The 20,700-nt window shown below is 40.1% G+C and overlaps 1 protein-coding gene across 1 annotated transcript in view; it reads left to right on the top strand.

Moving 5' to 3' along the window:
- Nucleotides 1-617: 617 nt before the first annotated feature.
- Nucleotides 618-20,700, top strand: part of ASZ1 (ankyrin repeat, SAM and basic leucine zipper domain containing 1) — a 33,873-nt gene continuing 13,790 nt past the window's right edge. Inside the window, exons 1-7 of the mRNA XM_059847890.1 lie at nt 618-722; nt 2,316-2,412; nt 7,465-7,587; nt 10,503-10,614; nt 15,450-15,561; nt 15,803-15,937; nt 18,285-18,397. Coding sequence (XP_059703873.1) covers nt 618-722; nt 2,316-2,412; nt 7,465-7,587; nt 10,503-10,614; nt 15,450-15,561; nt 15,803-15,937; nt 18,285-18,397 — 797 coding nt within the window. The remainder of the gene's footprint in view (nt 723-2,315; nt 2,413-7,464; nt 7,588-10,502; nt 10,615-15,449; nt 15,562-15,802; nt 15,938-18,284; nt 18,398-20,700) is intronic.

The following is a 20,700-nucleotide window of genomic DNA, read 5'->3' as shown; positions in this document are numbered from 1 at the left end:
CCAGGCTGCAGGGCTGGAGGTCCAAAGTCTGGCTCATTATGCACAGCTGCTGTTCAGCGTTCCCACGCGAGTGTCCCCACGGCAGGCTCGGGCTCTGGGACACTGCGTGACACACACACGTAAGTGACCTCAGAGGCTGCTGCTAGGTGAGGTGACGTGAAGGAGTATGTTAATGATGTCAGCAATTAAAGAGAGGAACCGTATCTTTTACCTTGAATCCACACATACAGACCAGCCACAGATCTGAAGACACAACTTCACGGCTCTGCTGCTTCTCCCAGCACCCACAAAGCAGCGGAGCCACGAGTACGCCGTGTCACAGCCCACGTGCTAACAGCACCACTGTCCCCGATTCCTTGTACCCGGAGCCGTGCCGCCGTGCCCGGCGCGGAGCGGCACGGCACGGCACGGCGCTGCCCTTCCCTCCCCAGGCCAGGCCAGGCTAGGCTGGGCTGGGCTAGACTGGACTTCTTCCTTTCCTTTCCCCGGGCACGGCTCTGCCCACGGCGCTCCCCTCAGGGCCGCGGGGCGGGGCCGCGGGCGGAGCGCGGGAAAACGGCCGTCTCGGCCACGTGCCCCGCCTGCGCTGAGGCGCCCCGCGCGCGAGAAAGGCCGGCATGGCCGACGTGGTGTGCTCGTTCCGCGTCGTGGCGGGCGGCGACGAGGGCAGCGACAGCGATGACGGCGACTGGGACATTGGCGTCGTTCGGCAGGAGCCGCAGGTGGGGCTGAGCCTCCCTGCGCCTGGGGCCCGCCAGCTGTGGCCGGGCGGTCGCGGGATGGGGGGCGGCCTCGGCTTGGAACCGTGAGGGGAGCCGGGCGCTGTGGGTCGCACGGAGGGGTGCGGCTGGTGCTTCCTCCCAGGCTGTTTTCTGCCAGGGTAATGGTAGTGTACCCTCAATCCAGTTGATGAAACCTGGGCTGTCGGGGTTTATCTTATTACCGAAACCCTTAATGTTTATTTGAAAACTTTCTCCGCTTAAGTAGCCGACCCTAGTACTAATCGTATTTCAGGATGAGAGTAAATTTGAAAGTGAGCGGCGGCCTGTAAAGCTGTTTCATATCTTAAACCTCTTGAGACTGTTTCTGGCTAACTTGAAGATTTCAATAGTTTTATTGCATCTAACAGGTGTGAAGTATCCATCAGTGAGGCAGAGGAGAGAAACCCTCACCATCTGTGAGGGTTTTTAAGCATGGGTTTGTCTCATGACCAGAATCGAAAAATGGAAGTATAACTGAATTCTTGAGGTCTTAGGCTAAAGGTTACAGCTAGTGTTTAAGAGGCCTTGACCTTAAGATGGATGTTCTGTCCAAAGATATGTGTTGTTTGAAAATTATTGCCTGAGTAGAATAAAAAAAGGGTTAGATTGTTCTGTTGACTGTTTCTCACCTATGGTTCCCTAGACACTTTTGTTAGTCTTTACAATTAGTTATTGGAAAGATGGGCTACAATGTGCTGTAAGATTTGTATATTTCTAAGTTATAAACTGGGATTTTAAAATTTATGATAAAAGACAGCTTCATTTCATACCCACTAATGTCTCTAAGGAAACTAGTGAATAATCCGTCCTCTGCTTGCCAGTGTATGTAAATGTTTTGTACACTTGATATAGCTCCAGCAGCAATCTTCAGCTGCATCTGCAGCTTTGGGACATTGGCCTCATAAATCTATGATGCTTTTGAAAACAACTTAAATTAGGTAGCTGTCTGATGCATAAACTGGTCAGTGCTTTTTTCAGCCAGAACTTTTATGATGCAGCACTACAAATCCCTCTGTTACCACAGAATTAGTATGACAGAGGAGCTGTAAGCCTTCACAGCAGTGGGCTTGTGCTGTTAGGCCAGACAGTTAGTCACTGGGGTCCCCTGACTCAAGCTCAAAGCTTCATATCTGTTAGTTGCATTTTTTAATGTTGTACGTAACAATATGTGAAATGTACCAAAATAAAAAGGTATATACATGCATTGCAGTTTTTTTCTAGTGTCATAAGATGAAAAATAATCTTAATTGAAATCAAATTATGGTAAGTAAAATTGAGAGCAGCATGGGAGGACAGCAGGTCTGTTGAGAAAGAAGATATTTCCATTTTCAGAGAAAGGGACCTCTCAGAAAAATTGATTTTACAACTTAGGCTTTATAGTAGACCCAGATCTATGGAGATGAAAGAACAAAAGTTACATGATACTTTTCTCCCTCTTCTTCTGTGCTGTGTCCTTTCAGAGGTTATCAGTGCTTTTATGCTGAAACCAAGCTATATTGTTTTTGCCTTGAAACAGTCTCCAGATTTTGACTTAATATTTCTTTGTTTATCTAGCAGTTGAGCCAAATGTTGCAGGCAGACAAGAATGAGGCATTAAAGAAGGCTCTGTTTCGTGGTGATGTGGCGTTAATTGAAGAACTCTTAAACTCAGGTGAGGAAAAGTCAGTTACAAAGTTGAATAATTTTTATTGAACTCAGTGAAAATTTCAATTCTCATTTAAAAAAAGACTTTATATCCTTTACTGGAAAGATTCATGTGTTCCTACATGCACTCAACACATTATTTTGAAAGATTAAATTACTTTTTCAGTGACTCAGATTTGGTATTCCAGCACATTCCTTCTAATATATGTTTCTTTTGTCAGTCAGGAGACCTGAAAATTAAGAAAACTATGTTTGAACTGTGAAATAGCATGTTTCCTTGTTTTCAGATACATCTTTAACATCCAAATAGCAATTAGAAGCACTGAATTAGAGGTGGTTTAAATTGAGGTGAAAAATTCAGTGGGTGGTCATTGGTGTTGAATGTTGTACAGCATGGGGTAAGAAGGGAGGCTAGGCTTTTTTATTTTCATGTTTCCCCAGTTTGGAAATTCCTTTTCCTCTTTTTTATTTTTTTTTTTTTTTCCTCTCTCCTTCACAGCACTGGTAAGTGTCTGGTATGTGCCCTATGTATAACTGCTGTCCTGGCAACATCAGCTGAACAAAGATTTTGTGATTCTGAAAGGTCTAACAGGCTTTTTGTGGCATTTGTCACTAAAAAGTAGTCTGTTTTAACACTGAAAGCCTTTTTCCCTGTTCTGTTACTCAGTATTTGTCTTTAATGTGTTTGTTAATCAGTGTTAGGAAGATTGGATCACTTATTCAAGCATCCAGGGCAATCAGAAACTGCATAGCTGAGTTGACCTGCCTAGTGATAATTGTCAGGAAGTTCTGCTTCAGCAAGCAAGGAGAATATAGTAACCAAGAGCTTGTTCTCTGAGGAAAATTTGTCTTAGGGAAGAAAGTAGTTTCTTGGTTAGCAATGGTCTTTTCTGAGTTTTGAAACAATGACATTATTTGCCCTTTTAGATGCCAACTGTTTCTCACCACAATGGGGGAATGGTTTTCTTTTTAAATTAAGCAAAACTACTGCATGGATTGAAACACAAGAAGTGCAGTACAAGCATGAAATACATCTGTCTTGCTTTTAGAAAATATTTTCTTATTTATGACTGGAGTTGTAGTGATGTGTGTGCCTCAGATTGCTTTTTTGTTTTGCTACACCATCTATTTTAAATTGTTGTGTTGCAGTGAAACAGCAATAGTTCACTTTCTGTGCTGATGCCTGCTACACAGTGGACGTGTTTGTGCTATTGGAAGATGATAATAGGTTTCTGTAAGAGCATAGATTCAGGCCGAGGATTCATGCAGTCTAGTTTCCTGTCTCCTGAAACAAGCAAGGCACTATTATAAAAAAATATGTAAGTTCCTTAAAATGGGACCAGCAATATATTCTGACCTATCCAGCACTGTTCTGCAAAGCATTATAACACAGTTCCTATTATGGAGGTCTTCCTGAAGAAAGGTGACATTATCCATCTGGGATCTGTGCTCAGATTAAATCTTTGCCACCAGCAATACCTTTAGTATAGAAGAGCTTGTAGGAGGCTCACTACCAGCAGTCAGCCAAACTCAAGGTTTTTGTTGAAAGTGGATTTCCTAGCAAGTGCTGGGGCTATTCCTTCAGGTAGAGTGAGACTGTGTTGTTTTCTGGCTTGGTTAGATGTTGCCTTAGTATTTTTGATGCTAAAAGAGTTTTACAGAGCTTCTTTAGGAGATGGACAAGCACAATGGTTTTCCTTACCACTGTTAAATGGCAACTTAGGAAAAAGTTTCTGAAGTACATGTCACAAAAAGTAATGCAAGCAAGTAGTGCCTTCAAAGATGATTTAGACATTTTGGTTTGCTTTAGAAGTAAAATAATTAACACCATGTGTTCCATTTCCTAAAATGGAATTAGAAGTTACGACTCATGACAGTTTAGGCTGAATAAAGATATAACTACAGTCAAATCCTCCATTTTCCTTCAGCAGTTTGTTCCACCTATATCTTTGAGTGTGTGCTGGAGCTCATCTCATATTTTGTGAGCCAGTTCAGGGAATTATAAGTAGTAGTAAACAACAGGAATGGGAGGGTGCCCAGTGTGTGAGAGTAATTTTTCAGCTAGTTTAGGACTTTGAACCCTGAATCAGGTGACCACCATAGCTGGCCCAGCAGAGGGAGACATCAGCAGCTCTAATAGGACTCAGCTTTAAGGTTGTGTGGGAACAGACCTAAGTGCAGACAGACTTCATACTTCTACTAGAGAAAAGTCTTAGAAAGAAGCATTTTAGAACTTGTCAGGTAAATGGTGTCTGAATGTGAATGGATTCCAACACTGAGAGCTGTTCTTTAACTGAATGGAAGTCAGGACTTCATATTTTTTGTGTCAAACATGGAATTATTTAGCAGAGTTACATCTTTCTCTATAAAAACAGCCTTTCTACTATAGCTGTAATTAGCCACCGTCAAGAAAGTATGTGGAAGGGCTATGGGAGAAACAGTAATAATCACCAAAAAAAGATTCTTACTTTGCTGTTCTTTTGCTTCGCTGTTATTCATATTCTTTACATGATTTCTGCTGTTGTGTTTGTCTGTGGCCAGAATGTGTTTATCCTCTTTGCTGCTTAAACAGGAAGATATTTATCTGTAACTCAGATTGTAAAGAAGAATGTTGCCTCTAGTTTCTTGCCTAGCTATAATTTGTGGGGCCATGTAACTGAAAAGCTCCTCTGCTCATACCTATAGAGGAACACGGATAATGGCAGGTGGGGGAGTCCAAATAATGCCATGGTCCAGCTCCTCTCAGGCCCATCATGCAATCCAGTTGAGACCATGTGCAGACAAGTTACAGACTCAGAGCAAGGGACTCCTAGCTCTAATAAAAGGTCCTTGTGCCTGAGTGCCAAGGAACTGTAGAGACAGGAGTGAGTGAAAGCTGTGCCAGTCACAGGAGTGGGACCAGAGGTCAGATACTCGTGTGTCTGTGATGCCAGCACCTGGAGGGGATGGGTGGCATGCTAATATCGGTGCTGCTGTGTTTGTAAGAGTGCTCTGTTTGTCTGTGTTGATCACTGTGACCAGTGGGGTGTGTGTGTGCCCCTGCTGGGAATACATACTCAGCATTGATATGGGTTGGACCTGCGGTTCTGGAGTGCAGCAGCCTCTCTTCTCTCTGGCTGTTGGATCTGGCCTGATTTTTCACTAAAAATTTTTTTCTGGGCTTCACTGTTCTCTTGAGAAAATCTCAAGGGTCATTTTAAATGCTGAACTAACATTGCTTACTTCAATAACAGCTCATGTAATGGGAGTAATAACCTATTTGAGTAGTCATTAAGGTGAGACATTTCTGGTTCAGTCAGCAACTCCTATAACCAAGCAGCCAAGAAGCCACATGACTTTTACTGCTTCAGTTGTCCTTTCTTTGTCTTCCTCTGGGATTACAGCTTGTTTGCATTGAGACCATCAGTGCCACTGACTGATACTTCTAGACAGTCACTACCAGGATGGTAGGCAACTATGCCGGACAAACAACATATTGCCAAATAGACCATTCTACTTCTGGAAGTTGGAAAAAGCACCAGCATCATAGCAGATACTGACTGCGGTCCATGGAGAGAAAGCATTGAGGAAAATCCTTCTCAAGTGTTTTAATAAGTCATATATAAACTGCCAAGTAGGTTGTTACTGTTGTTCTGATGTGTATTAAAGTAAAAGGTTTTAGATGGGGCTGCTTTTCTTCTCATGAGGAAAAGAGACTTAAAGACTGACAGGGTGACAGGTTTTGGGTATTTATTTTCTTACTAGTATTACTTCAGTGGGCTGTTGAATATCAGACTTGCTAAATTCTTGAAGTGACTTAAAAGGAAGTTCTAATATGACTGCTAAAGGATATTTGCTGGCTCCCCTTGTAGAACTTCTGTGGTTTTCAATGAAAAGTTTTATACAATGCACATAGGCCAGTGTGCTAGTATGCAACTAGTATGTGTAGGTTGCTAAGGAGATTGGGTTGTAAATTCTGTGGCTTGCAGGTGTTACAATGCTTCAACACATGGCTTTCATTGGATTGCTACCTCTTTATTGATTCTGCAGTTCCAGTGATCTTGAGAAATTTAAGACTTGATCCAAGAGCAGTGACCTGTTAGTCCCTCAGCTTTAATGACTTTATTTTGCTACACTGAGCACGTCTTTGATGTACTACTGCGACAGGGAAAGTACAGATTTTGCATGAAAAAGCATGCATGTAGCTTAACTGTCACAAATTTCTTAGGATAGTTGGGGGGCCTTTTTTGGAGTGTTTTTTCCCAAATAAGTATTTTTGATTATCCATGGTCACTGTAGGAATAATATAGAGCCAACTGATGGAAACTTTTCTAGAGGAGCTAATATTTGTTGGAGGATTGAAAAATCTATGCAGGTATTTAATAGAAAGTTGTCAGATGACTCTCTCAGTTTGGTACTTGGTTCTCAGTGCATTTGGAAGGGCTGGGCTGACAGGCATGCTTCTAGCCCTTTTAGCCTTTCTGGCTATTGCAAAGAGTAACAAACAATTCTGGTGATTGTGTTTGAGCCTTGCATAGTCTCCTATTTTCTCTTTTTATTGAGATAATATTTTGTTAGTATTGAACACAAATGTGCAGCTAACTGTCTTGTAGGACAGAGAATAAAAGGAGCTGTATAGCAGGAAATCCTAGATGTTGTGATCCTAATTGTCTGACAAGCAGTTTGCTTCCACAGCTGTCTTCCTGGCTTGGCAAGAGTCAAATTTTTTTCATTTTGATTAAAGAAAGCTGTTGCACAGAGGTATAGAAAGCAGATTCTGTGTGCTTATATGAAATTACTTTTGCAGCTAAATTTTGGAGGTTTTTAGTGTAGTTTTTCTGTGGTACTTGACTCCTTGGGTTGAGAACTGGGCTACATTGATGTCAGTTTTAAAGTTGTTTTCTGGTGTTCTAAATAAAGGTGTACTATAAAAAAGAAAATGCCATAAGAGATTTCTCTCCCTTGTACTAAATGCAAACAGGGTGTAACCTTTGTAATGAAATATATTGAGAGTAAGTTTTATAAAAAGCATATTTGTAGTAATGCAGGTTGATGTTTGAAATTTCTTCAATTGTGACAGGTATCAGCATTGAAACTAGCTTTCAGTTTGGATGGACTCCCCTGATGTGTGCAGCCAGCGTGGCTAACTTTGCAGTAGTACGTCTTCTTCTGGACAGAGGTGCTAATGCATGTTTTGAAATAGGTAAGATGGGAATGAAAAATACTGGCTGGTAATGCTCAGTACCAGACATTGTCCTCATCCTTATTCTCTTGTTTATATGTGTAGGGAAAACAAAAGTTCACAGCAGAACTGAGACCCACTCGACCTTTCACAGTTTTGAAGGAAAAGTAATAGTTTTACAGTTAAAATTGTGTTCTTGGAATTGATCTGGAATCAGTTGCTGTGTTTTCTTGTTCTTTCTCTCTCAATTCCACTTTCTCCCACGCCTCCCAAATCCCAAGTACTTTTTTAAAAAGTGTTTGGAAGTACTTGCTCAAAAGTTGTAGTATAAAGTTGTACAGGTAAATCTTACTGTATTTGATCCTGTTATGAACTATGTGCAGAAACCAGATAACATCTCGAACAACATGAATAGCTCTCCAGTTCATGGGAAACTAATGTGGGCCTCTCTAAAACTAGACTGCAATTTTTCTATTAAGAAAACTTCTTCAGAGTGCTGCTAGATCACCTTTTTCTGCAAGACTTCAGTGTAGCTTCTGAGTAGTATCAGTTCCTCTGTCAATTTTATTGGCATAATAATAACTCCTTTTCTTCTTAAATTGGGGTTATTTTCAATCTCTTCCCTTGCACTGGAATATTTATCCCACAGTACTGCCAAGTATGTAAGAGCAGTAATCATATTTTCCAGTAACTTGACAGTAGTTGCAGTAGTAGTAGAGGGAAATGCAGATGGTACAAATCTGGTTCTGAAAATTTTCTATAACCTCTTAGCATTTGATCAGAGTATGAGATTAGAGTAGATTGCCTACACCAAAAGCACTAATGCCTTCTTCTAGTCACTGTCTTTGTAGCCATTTTCAGAGAACTTCTATGTGTCTGCCTACAGCTTGTACCCGTTCCTTTCTTATGGCTATAGAAAGCTATAAATGGGGCAGAAACTGCTATGGGCAGTAGTTTAGGCTGGCCAGGTAGCCAAATGCATGGCATTTTCCCATGTGTGTGATCGACTATCTTTGCCCAAAGTGGCACCTCCCTAGGATCATATTTCTTGGCTTGTTTCCCTGTTAGACTGTATAGGGAAACTGTAACTAGGGATATGGGCAGCAAAGTACTGTCTAGCCAGGAGCAGTCTTGTAAGTCATTGATTTGGGTCAGGTCATGTATGTTCAGTAAAGCTGTGCTATCCTAAGGGGTACTGAATCTCACCAGCCCTCCTGCTATTTTTTATGTCAGCAGGCAATCATACAAGTGATTCTATAACAATAACCCTTTAATGCCTATAATGCTAATAAACAACTATACTGTTAATCAACTTGAGTCACACTTCAGTCATTCTCTATAACTAGTTACTTAATTTTACCCTTTTTGGTGGTCCACAAGAACTAATATATCATTCACTGTGTGGTGGGTTCAAAATGGACATCCTTCAAAGTGGCATCCTTGAGGAATAATTTCACCCGAATTACTGGAGTTTTCATGTAGTCTGAACATAAACTTATATTTTTGCAGTCTTTTAGCAATTATTCTCTGTAAAAGAGAAATCTAAGAATTCCAAGGTGTTTCTTTCCTTTTGTCTCTTGCTCACATGTATGAGCTATAGGTAGGCTGACAGAAATTAATTTTCCATTTTTCCCTGCTGAGATAATGAATACAAATACAACTACAGGTCCCTCCCAAATACCATTCCTAGACTAACAGTGCTTTATTTAAAATCCTGCCATCTTTCCATTCATGTTGTAGTTGATAATCAGGTTAAACATTTTGAGTAAAAATTTGTCAGCATATGAAGTAATTTCTTCATGAGGTAGTTGAAAATTAAACAATGGTATATTAAAAAACTAAGTGAATTTAAATGTAGAACTAAGTTGTGGAAGTGGAGGACAAGAGGTGATAAGAACAGTGGGGGTAATGTACGTGACAAACTTTTAACGTCTAAATATAATGCAATCTGACTTCATTGAAGAATGAAGATGTTAATTATACACAGTCTTAAAATTTCTAAAAGAACATTAGAATATATGTTGTAACATTTGGTAGGATATGCAGCTAATATTACACTTCTTAAATGGATGAAGGCATGTTGGAACTTGTGAACAAGTTTGTGCAATAAACAAAATGGGCAGTTACTCAAATGGCAGTCTTCTAAATGACACTGGGGCCAGCTAAATAGGATGCTGTGTTTCCCAGATGGAAACATGGTAATCATGGAAAAGCGGTCTCCTGTGTTCTGTGTGCAAGCAGCAGTTTGATTTCTGAGCCAAGATGGTGTGTAACACCCAGCTGTTTTCAGAGCTGGAGAAGTAAATATGCTGGTATTCCTATGGACTGTGTAGGTGCTATTTACATCCACATCTAAACCAATACTTTTAATACTTCTCTTGCCATTGTTGGACCATAGTAAGTTAATAAATTTAATTCTTCCTTCTTAAGACCTATCATGAAGCCGTTTTGCTTCCAGTGTCTTTTGTATGAGCCTCTGTTCTCCCCAAAATTGGTGTCACTGTGTGTTCATAATACATTTCTTGTAATACCTTTTTCTATCCATTGCAGTTGTTACCTCCATTTACTGGAGGGGAGGAACAGGGAGTGACTATACTGGTGTAGAATGTGTTTTGAGAAATAAGCATCTATAGTTAAGCTCCTATTGTAGCTTTGGGGTGCTTTCAAGCAATTTAAATTTCAGTAGGAATGGATGTTTTACTACTGTGATTCACTCTCATGTTTCTGAGTATCTCCTCAGGTGCCTTTTTCTTACCTGATCATTCTAGTGATTTTCACAGACAGGAAAACAGGACTGTTAGCCTTTTCCAAACATCATAGAGTATCAAAATCTCAGTAGCAACTCTAGTAAATTTAAAGACTTTTAAAGGAGCTTCTGGATTAGCATGGTATTTACATTTACATATGTAATTCCCTAACTGCAAATTTCCAAACAGATAAATACAATGTGTTGATGGCAGCATGTACTGCACAAGCTTCAGAGGAGAACATCTTGAACACTGTCGTGCTGCTTTTATCAAGGAATGCTGACCCTAACCTTCCTTGCAGGTAATGAAAACCTCACACCTGTGAATACAGTACAGAAATAATATTATTATACAGAGATGTGTTTATAGACATAGATCTTGGTGGTGATTGAGATGAAGTGCACATACTTCTTGTGATTTCACTGCTGTTTTTATAAGAAAATATTAGTACTCAGTAACTCATACCTGTTAGTACAGTTGTTAATCTGAGTAAATAAGACTGTGATCAGCTTTATCCGATTTTAAATATATTCTTCAGCTGAATAAAATAAAAATTAATCTTAATTATTCACTTGACTGAAGTATAAGGGCAAGAAATATGTCGTCTGCCTTTCCTAAATCATATTGCTTCTTCTGCATAGGGATGGAAGTCAAATCAATTCATTCTTTATTTAAATTCATATCCTACTTTGGAACTTTCTTGTGGATGTCTGGCTATATTCTTTTCACAGAGTGCTTCCTGTGGGAAACAAAATTCTGTAAATAAAATACATTTATTCCACTGCAGTGTGGAGTAATTTGGATTAAAGAGGTTAAGCTCCTTTTAGAAACAAGTAATACAACTTTGTGTCTCAGCGGTTTGATGCAGTGCATTGTGAGATGTCTGTAGTTTTGTCTGATGAAATGTTTCTGATGAAATGTTTCATTTTACATCAAAAAGAAAGAAATTCTGGACTGACCCCAGGATAAACTGTCTAGCCTCTGCTAAAAAAAATACTGCTTAGGTCAACTAGTTTTTCATCTAACAGCTTTTTTTTTGTACCAACCTCTTTCATCACATTACCTGGGATATACGGACTGAGTAGCTCTCTAGAAAGAATAGAATTGAAGGCCTTTGGTTTTCCTTAGTAGAATTCAATTACTCAAGGCCCTGAACCTTGCTATGAGCACAGTACTGATAGAATAGAAGGAAACAGAGTTCTGCTGAAGTGTAACTGATGTCTGGTACCAAATTTAAATGCCATTGTTTAATCAGAGAGACTAGAAATTCTTCACAAGAGAAGAGAAAGCTATATACTCTGAAATAATTACATATTATTGTTGTCAGATACCTGGGTGTTAGAATAAACATCCTGCTTTAAAAAGTAGGGGAAGGCTTTGCATTATTGACTTTGTTTTGGGTGTTGGAAATGGAAGCAAGAGTGCAGAGCTGCAGGTTTGCATTTGGACAGGCCTTTGGCTAAACTTTGGGGGAAGAGAGTGTGAAAGCTGACACAAGAGGTAGGAATTCTAATTTTTAAATTTTATTTATAAACTTAGGGTATGTTTTGCATGGTTGATCTTTATATACAAATATTAATTTACTACCTTTTTGTGTCCGTAGACCTTTTGCTAACATGACCTATCTACGCATCCAGCAGATATGGTTGTGGTTTTTTCACTTTTGCAGTAGTAGTCTTTCTCAAATGAAAAGATAAAATGAAAACTGACAATCAGAAATGTCATAGTTTTGCTAAATAAAAGTAGAGACTTGAAAAATCCAAACCTTGTAATCTCAAACCTTTGAGCTGCCTTTATGCTTTTCCAGTATTTGGCATATGTGCATGCCCCTCTATTATTGGGTCTGCTCAGACAACAGCTGCTGTTTCTCATGGACTTCTTGCTCTGTGCTCAGAAATGAGAACAAAACACAATAAACTGCTTTATGTGATGATAAGGGATCAAAGAGCCCCTCTCTGTGGCACTGCAGTCCCATTCCACCTGTTTCATTAGAGCAAGCAGGATGTTCTGTGGGGGTGATCAAGAACTGTCAGTGAGTTGAGGTTATTGTGAAAGTACTTCCTGTGTGATCAGCTTACAGCTGGTGAAGAACTAAGGTTCTCATTAGTCTCATGGTTTTCTTAGCATGTAAGAACCAGAATGATTCTAGGAAGCTTCTCTTTTGTCCACCAGCCACTGGAATGTGTGTAAATGCAAAGCAGTGTACTTAAACTTCATGTAAGCAGGGTTTAATGATTATCCTTTCTCTTTTGCTCCATCAGGGCAACCAGCAGGTTCTTTTATTTCATGTCATCTGGACGTGATACACAGAAACTTGGAGGCAGTGGGTCTAATTTATTAAGTGTGTGTGGAGTAGGGAAGGACTAGTGGGAAAGACGTGATTTTTGAAATGCAAAGAAAGGAGGCGAGTTTAGGAATGGATAGGTAGATTGTTTCTTTGCAAGGGGGTATGGTTCTGAGCAGAAAGTATTTAGTAGCATAAGTTAGGATATTTTTGTAAAATCAAAATTGGAAACTGTATACTGGTGGCTGTAAAAACAGTTTTGTTGATGAGAATGTATTGTATCAAAGCGTAAGTGCTAAAGGGTTTTCAAAGTCAAACAAGTAATGGCTAGGTGGGACAAGGCATTTTAAGACCTGCTCTGAATAGCCTGAATGCTTCATTTAAGTGATTGCTACCTTGAGGTTTTACTTACCTCATGACATTCACCTTCCTCTTGCTCCAAAATGTAAATGATATACTTTATCCCTTTGGCCTAGAAATCTTTAGGTAGTATTTTTAAAAACCCCTTTTAACCTGCAATGCTTTCCTGAAGTTATACTAAGGTATGTTATTCCAATATTACTTGTTATATAGGATTTCCCACTTCATCACTAAATCCCACTAAGCCAAAAAATGGGCAAATAAAATATCTTCTGTTGCTGTGAGACAGCTCTATAGAGACCTATAGAGATAGTGAGATATATGGATATCAGTTATTAAGTTGAAGATGGAGATTATAATCTATCTCTATTTTTATAGTAATCTCCATAGAGTAATTCATGTCAGAAGGGATTTCAGGAGGTTTCTAGTCCAACTTCTTTAAAGCTATGTCTGCTGTAAAATTTGGCTGGGTTGCCCTCTGGTCAATGAGATTGGAGAGTAAAAAATTTCTCTGAGCAGCCACTTCCACTGACTGGCTGTGCTCCATGGTGAAATATCACCTCACATACGTCAGAACTTCTGCTTTTGTAGTGTTGATGAACTAAGCTAGAGACTAGTTCTAGAAAATAAGAAATAGAAAATAGAAAGAAATAGAAAGTCTTATTTTCTGTTCTAGACTGATGCAAGTCTTTTTGCTTCATTACCAAGTTACTTTGTGTTGTTGACCGTATGTCTTGAAGGTCTGGTTACCTTTCATTTTGCTTATTTCTCTGGGATTGACCTTTTTCCCCTAGCATAAGGTTGTTTCAAATTTTTAATGTTACTGGATTTCATTCAGTACAATTTTAATTCTATTTGCGTAATACAAAACATTATCCTTGTATGAATGATCAAAACCAAAGAAAGATGTGCAAAGCCTTAATTCTAGCAGTATTCTCTGGAAGGAGGCAGAAATTTTAAGGCGGTTGTTTTTAGACATATGAATTTGGGGATCCCTCTAGTGGCTGATGAACTTATTATTAAGAAACACACTATTGGGAAGAACAGTCCTCCCATCAGGTGTATCCTAGCAAAATAGAATAATCTTTAGAAAGCAGGTTTTTGACATGGAGCTATACATTACAAGCAATACATAATATTTTTCATTAGAAACTATTGCTCTTTAAAATGAAATAGATTTTAATTAAACAACAGTAGTAAAATATTTTACCTTAAATTTTATTACTTAGCAGCAACCAGAAACTCTACAATCTTTTTCCTCCAATACTGCCTTTTTTTTTCCTTAATTCTGCTGTCTTGTTCCACCAAAAAATGTGTCAGGCATCTGGAAAGATACTTTACAAACAGAAGCTTTTGAGCAATATTTCATAATGGCTTAATCTTGTAAGCATCTCTAGAAGCATAAGATGATGTCTTGGTTTGAGATACTCGGAGGAGAACACTTTGAAATGAGTCATCTCATTTAAGTATTCCAACAGTCCCTTCCCACCAATAAGAAATTAATAATAATAGATGAAAGATGAAAGAGAAAAACAGTGGTTTTTTTAACAAACAGAATACCGAAAGGCACGGGGAAAAAAAGTAAATAGCTGCTAGACCTCGTACCCCACTGCAACAAAGAGAGACCCAAAATGGTGGAAACTATCCGTTCCCAAAATGATCCCAGCAGGAGAATTTCAGGCTTTGTAGGACAGAGTGACAAGATGATGTGAGAGCCCTCCCTGGAAGGCAGGGGCCTCACAGAGCTGTTCCAGCAGCAGGCAAAGAGCTTCCCCATGGCAAGGCACTGTAGAGTGGGCACAACAGGTGAAGCAGCTGGGCTGAAGCCACTCAGTGCATCTTCTCCCCAACTTCATGTAGTCAACATCGTCTTGGGCTGGAGCAGGGTGGCTCTGCTACACTTCTGCCAACATGGTGCCCACCTGGTTTTTCAGACAGGCAGCTGCATAATTCACCCTCAGAGTAGCTCAGATATTGCTCCGGCAGCTTCTCTGAGCCAAGGGGGAAAAAACCAAACAGAATGGCCATTACCTGAGCAAAGATGAAGCAGTCAGCGATGCAAATACCACACTGGGAAGAGACCCAAGAAACCTTGCTGGAGAGCTTTGAAAAACTCCGGCATAAAAGCAACCTCCACACCCACACACAGACAGACACACAGACAGACGCGCGCACACACACGAAGTCCCCTGCTGCAGGGTCTTAAAGGTACAGATATTTTGCTTACACTAATTCTACTAGAGAGAGTTTTGCATTTATGAACATAGTTGTTGTTTTTAATATTCTTTCTCTTAAGTATTCAGTTGTGATTTACATCTTGCCCTCAATGAAACTGTACATTTTTTCCAAACTTTGGATTGAAATTGTTCTGCATGTAGAGCACATCACTTAGGCAGTGTATTTTAAAAATATATTTTTTAATGAAAATAGAAGTGTGCCAACTTTTTTTGCATTTTGACATACTTCATTTCACCTGGCACCTTTTCTTTCAGAAAACAAATGACTGCACTGATGTATGCAGCTAGAAAAGGCTATCCTCGGGTTGTTGCTTTTCTTGTTGCTCATGGAGCACACATAAATGCCCAAGATGAAAATGGATATACAGTAAGTGATTTATTTTGTGTGTTGTCTTTAATGATAAAAAATTTTAAAAGTTTGTACCCACCAGCTTGTTTCAAAGTACAATTTTCTGAGAAATATTTCTCAGAATTTTCTCCTTTAGCACTACTTTGAGATCCTCTTGAATTAATGGTCTTTGTTTCCATATTGGGCTGTGTTTTATTGATTGAAAGTGTGGTGGTTTGCTTCATTTTTAAGACTGGTAAAACAAAGTTTTTCTTTGCAGGCATTAATATGGGCGGCACAGCATGGACATAAAAGTGTGATTTTGAAGTTGCTTGAGCTAGGAGCTGACAAAAATCTACAGACCAAGGATGAAAAAACAGCAGCAGACCTAGCAAAAATCAACAAACATTTAGAGGTATTTAATTTCTCTTAGAAATGCAAATTCTGGTTTTTGTGTCCAAAATGTTTTCATTAATCATATAATTTTCTGTAGAAGTATGACTTTAATAACTGCATAATAGCAGCTTGTTGAATACTAGTGCTGTTACATTTATGTTTATAACAGACTATTTTCTGCTGTATCATGGCTTTTCATGGTGCTGTAAAGGCTATATTGTAGTGTTTTGGAAACCTTTTTTCTTTATTCTTTCAGAATCATTGACTTTAGATGTAGAATTCAGAACAAGGGTAATTCATGTTTGCAGTGTTGATACGAGAAGTAGAAAATGTGTTTTAACCTATATGCCAAAGTATGTGAGAGAATGCAGAAATCAAACTGATTTGTAGTGTGTAGCTTCTCATTGAGTTTGGAAGTAAAAAGGCTAAAGCCAAAAAAGGAGTAGTTGGTAGTGGCCATTTTCAAAGTCCATTTTCTGGAGTAAGGTGTGAAGTAATGTAAATTGGCCATCAGATCATGGAAAGAGCAGCTGCTAATTACTAATACAGAGAGCTACTGAAGACAATGTGTATTCTCCTAAAATAAATGTTTGCTGCTGTTATCAGATGATACGTGGTGGATCAGTCAGACCATATTCCTGTGTATTTTGTTTTGAGTTGCTCTTACCAATGATGTGGCTTTTTACATGGCTTCTTCAAAGATGTATAGTTCACTCTTATGAATTGTAATTTACAGCTTCTTATCTCTTTTTTTTTTTTTTTCCCATGCCAGACTCAAGGGCTAGGCAGGAGCAAAAATGATAACTATGTGCAGAGCTGTCAGTAGGAGCTAGCAAGATCTGTGTCTGAGGCTCAGTGATCTGCTAGCTCAGGTTACTGAGAAGGGTTACAAGTACCTTCTGCCTTTGATAAACAACTTGTTCAGCAGGTTGCAGCCATACAGTCTTATAACATGACTTTCTCTGACGTGGAGGGAATACAGGCTTGTCACACTTGAGATGGCTCTTGCCTCTCGACCTGAAGTGCTTACTTTCACACAATTGGTGCAAAGTCTTGCAGATGGTATTGAGCTATTTAACGGTCATGAGCTTCTTCCAGCTTCAGAGTCTGCTTTCAGGCTGTTGACAACCCAAGGGGCTGTCATACAGATGATATCTGCAGAAACTGTTTCTGGGAGGGAAAATATTTTTCTTTTGTATTCTGGATTTGACTGGGAGTTATTTTGTCTTCCAAACAGCCTGTATGGTGCTGTGTTTTAGGATTGTGACCAAAACAGAGTTGATAACATAGCAGTGTTTTAGCTGTTGCTGAGCCATGTTTGTGCAGAATCAAGGCCATCTTTATTTCTCACTCTGCTCCCCATCTCTTGCAAGTAGGCTGAGGGCGAGCAAGAGGTTTGGAGAGGGAGCAGCCCTGGGCTGCTCGCTCCAGCTGGCACAAGGGGTATTCCAGGCCCTATAACGTCATGCTCAGCAATAAAATTGGAGAGTGGCTGGGCATTGGTCTGTTGGTGGGAGATGGTCAGGGCCTGCTTTTGCATTACTTAGCTTTTGGGTTTGTTTTTTTTGTTCGCCTTCACGTATCAAATTGTATTATCTCAGCCCATGAAAAGTTTTCTCACTTTTACCCTTCTCATTCTCCCCCATCCTGCTAGCCTTAGTAGGGGCTTATTTTCCAGCCAGGATCAACCCACATACTTGTATGTGTGTATAAAACTGGCCAGTCCAGCTTTAAATTCTAGGCAAGTGGTTTCACCATTCTTTTAGCTTTATTGAGGTTCTACTTCTTTTGCTGAATTTTGTTGTAACTATCTCAAAACTCACACAGAGGCAGTTCAATGTCTGCAATCCATCACCACTGCGTAGTGATGCCTACCAGAAGGCTTCTTCTTTAATCAGTTAAAAGAACCCCTGTCTGTCAGATATAGTTAACTTAGATTGCCGGTTGTAGATTGGTAAATTCTTATGTTTTTATATGCACTGGAAGTGGAGATGTTAAGAGTCATGTTCTTTAGAGAACTTATTTTGTTCTTTAGAGAACTTATTGCATAGAATTCTTGTCTACAAGCAGCAAAAATTGCTATGTTGGTGTTTGGCTTTTTCCATAGTGGCAGATGGTTTTTTTAGACCATGTGATAGATACTACTGTGCTCAGTGTTCATTGTTGTGCTGGAATTTGGTTAATTTAGAAATGCTCTTGGTAAACTCTTAGTTTAGCCTTAACTTCTCATAATAGATGTATGCTTTAGAGAAGTGGCAGATGTTCCATGTTCCCTGTAAGTAGTAATTGATTGTAATCTTACTCCCATATATTTTTTTAATACACTTTGAGTTTTAATAATAATTAATTCATTTTGACTGTTCCAGATATTTAGTTTGCTCTCGTTGGCTGCAAATCCCTTGCAAGGGAGATACCATGACACAGTTGAGCAAAAGGCTATCTGCAAATTTCCGACAGCTGTTTCTGACCACAGTGTTGGGTAAATACACTTGTAGTGTAATTTTAGCTTATAAGCATTCCTAAAATATTGTATTTGTTCATATCAGTGATAAAGTTGTTCTGATAAATAATGTGTCTTGTTTGGAATGCTGCCAAGAGTCCACAGTAAGTATATTAATGAGCTATCAATTTTTCAAGATTGCAAAGTTCCTTGGCAGTATAAACAAAGAGCATGCTCTAGATTTTTCTTACCTCTCATTTAGTGTAAAATGCAGGAGAGCCAGGGTCCAATGTCCCTTCAGTTCGTTTCAGCTCTGTTAAACCCCTGTTGCATACTTCTTGTTCTGTGCTTATCTTCATTTGATGTTAAATTTTTGATGCTTTCACTGAATGCTTGTGTTCAGCTTCATTGCCACCAAGAGCTATGCCCTTTTATTTTTTCTTTAATCAATTGGAGAGTCAAAATTAAGTTTGAACACTAGTTAAGCTCTGGAAGTTTTGACAGAGTATGCCCCTGACCCTGAGGCTTGAAGGTGCCCTATGCCTGAAATCAGAATCTGCTTCAGCAACTTCAGAGATTTCTGATACAATTTTGTACAAGAACTTGGCTAAGAAGTCCTCAACAAACAATCTGCTTGCATCCTTCAGCTTGAGCTGTGTGGTCTTAAAAAGACAGCTTGCAGTGCCCATAGTCTGTTCTGATTGGTCAGATTGCCCCTGCTCAGCCAGTCCTGCTGAATTTGGAATAAAGTTTTGTAGCATTAAGCTGATGGGAGCTCACAGGGTAGCAGTTCACAGTGAGGTAGTCCCAGACAGAGTACATCAGGTAAAGCCTCATCAGATTCTGTTTTTGGAATCCTAGAATCATTTAGGTTAGAAAACACCTCCATAGAGGCCTACTCTTGACCAAACACCACCATGTCAACTAAATCTTAATACTAAACACCATATCCAGTCATTTCTTGAACTCTTCTAGGGATGGTGACTCAACCACCTCCCTGGGCAGTGTCTTCCAATTCTTGACCACCCTTTCAGTGAAGAAATTCCTTCTGATGTCCTGCCTGAACCTCCCTTGTGTCAGCTCTCGTTTTGTTGCTAGTTGCCTGGGAGAACAGGCCAACCCCCCCCCCCCCCCCCCACCTGGATACAGCTTCCTTTCAGGTATTTGTAGAGTGATGAAGTCTCCCCTGAGCCTCCTTTTCCCCATGCTAAAGAACCCCGGCTCCCTCAGCCACTCCTCACTTTCTAGACCCTTCACCACCTCCATTGCCCTTCTCTGGACACACTTCAGCCCCTCAATTTCTTTCTTGTAGTCAGGGGCCCCGGACTGGACACAGAACTTGAGGTGTGGCCTCACCAGTGCTGGGTGGAGGGTAACAATCTCTTCCCTAGTCATTCTGGCCACACAATTTCTGATCCAAGCCAGGATGTTATTGGCCTTCTTGGACACCTGGGCACACGTTGGCTTATATTCAGCTGTCAGTGAGCACCCCAAGGTCCTTTTCTGCTGGGCTGCCTTCCAGACACTCTTCCCCCAGCCTGTAGGACTGCATGGGGTTGTTATGGCCAAAGGGCAGCACACAGCACTTTGCCTTATTGAACCTGATACAATTGGTCTTTGCCCATTGATCCAGCCTGTCCAGATTCCTCTGCAGAGCCTTGTAACCCTCCAGCAGATCAGCGTTCTCACCCTGCTTGGTGTCATGTGTGAACTTACTCAGGGGTACCCCCAATCTCCTCGTCCTGATCATTGATAAACTATTAAACAGGACTGGCTCCAACACGGAGCCCTGGGAAATACTGCCAGTGACTGGCCACCAATGGATGTAACTCCATTGGCCACCACTCTCTGGGCCTGGGCATGCAGCCAGTTTTTAACCCGGTGGGCTACCAGCTTCTCCAGGAGAATGCTCTTGAAGACAGTATTGAAAGCTTTACTGAAGTCCAGATAGACAACAATCCACAACCTTTCTCACATCTGCTAGGTGGGTCACCTTGTCTGAAAAGGAGGTAATGTTGGTCTAGCAGGACTCATCTCTCCTAAACCCATGCTGGCTGGGTCCGATTCCCTGGCTGCCCTGTATGTGCCCTGTGATGGCAATGAAGATGCTCCTTCAGTCTTTGAGGGGAAGAAGAGGCAGACCTTCATTTCAGGGCCTACACCAAGACAGAGCAAAGTATGTCATAACGAAGGATTTTGGCAAAAGATTTGTTGTAGCCAATACAGTAGTCCTTTCAGGATTTTGTAGGATTTGCTCTTCCGTTTAATTCTTTACATTACAGTTCATCTGATTGTTGAAAGCTGTTTAGTTATTTTTCCTCTTATATTTTTATATCCCTTGG

Source organism: Haemorhous mexicanus, chromosome 5 (assembly GCF_027477595.1).
Source record: "Haemorhous mexicanus isolate bHaeMex1 chromosome 5, bHaeMex1.pri, whole genome shotgun sequence".
NCBI classification, from domain to species: Eukaryota; Metazoa; Chordata; class Aves; order Passeriformes; family Fringillidae; genus Haemorhous; species Haemorhous mexicanus.
Note: the sequence above shows the minus strand (reverse complement) of the source record. Positions and strands in the feature narration are given on the sequence as shown.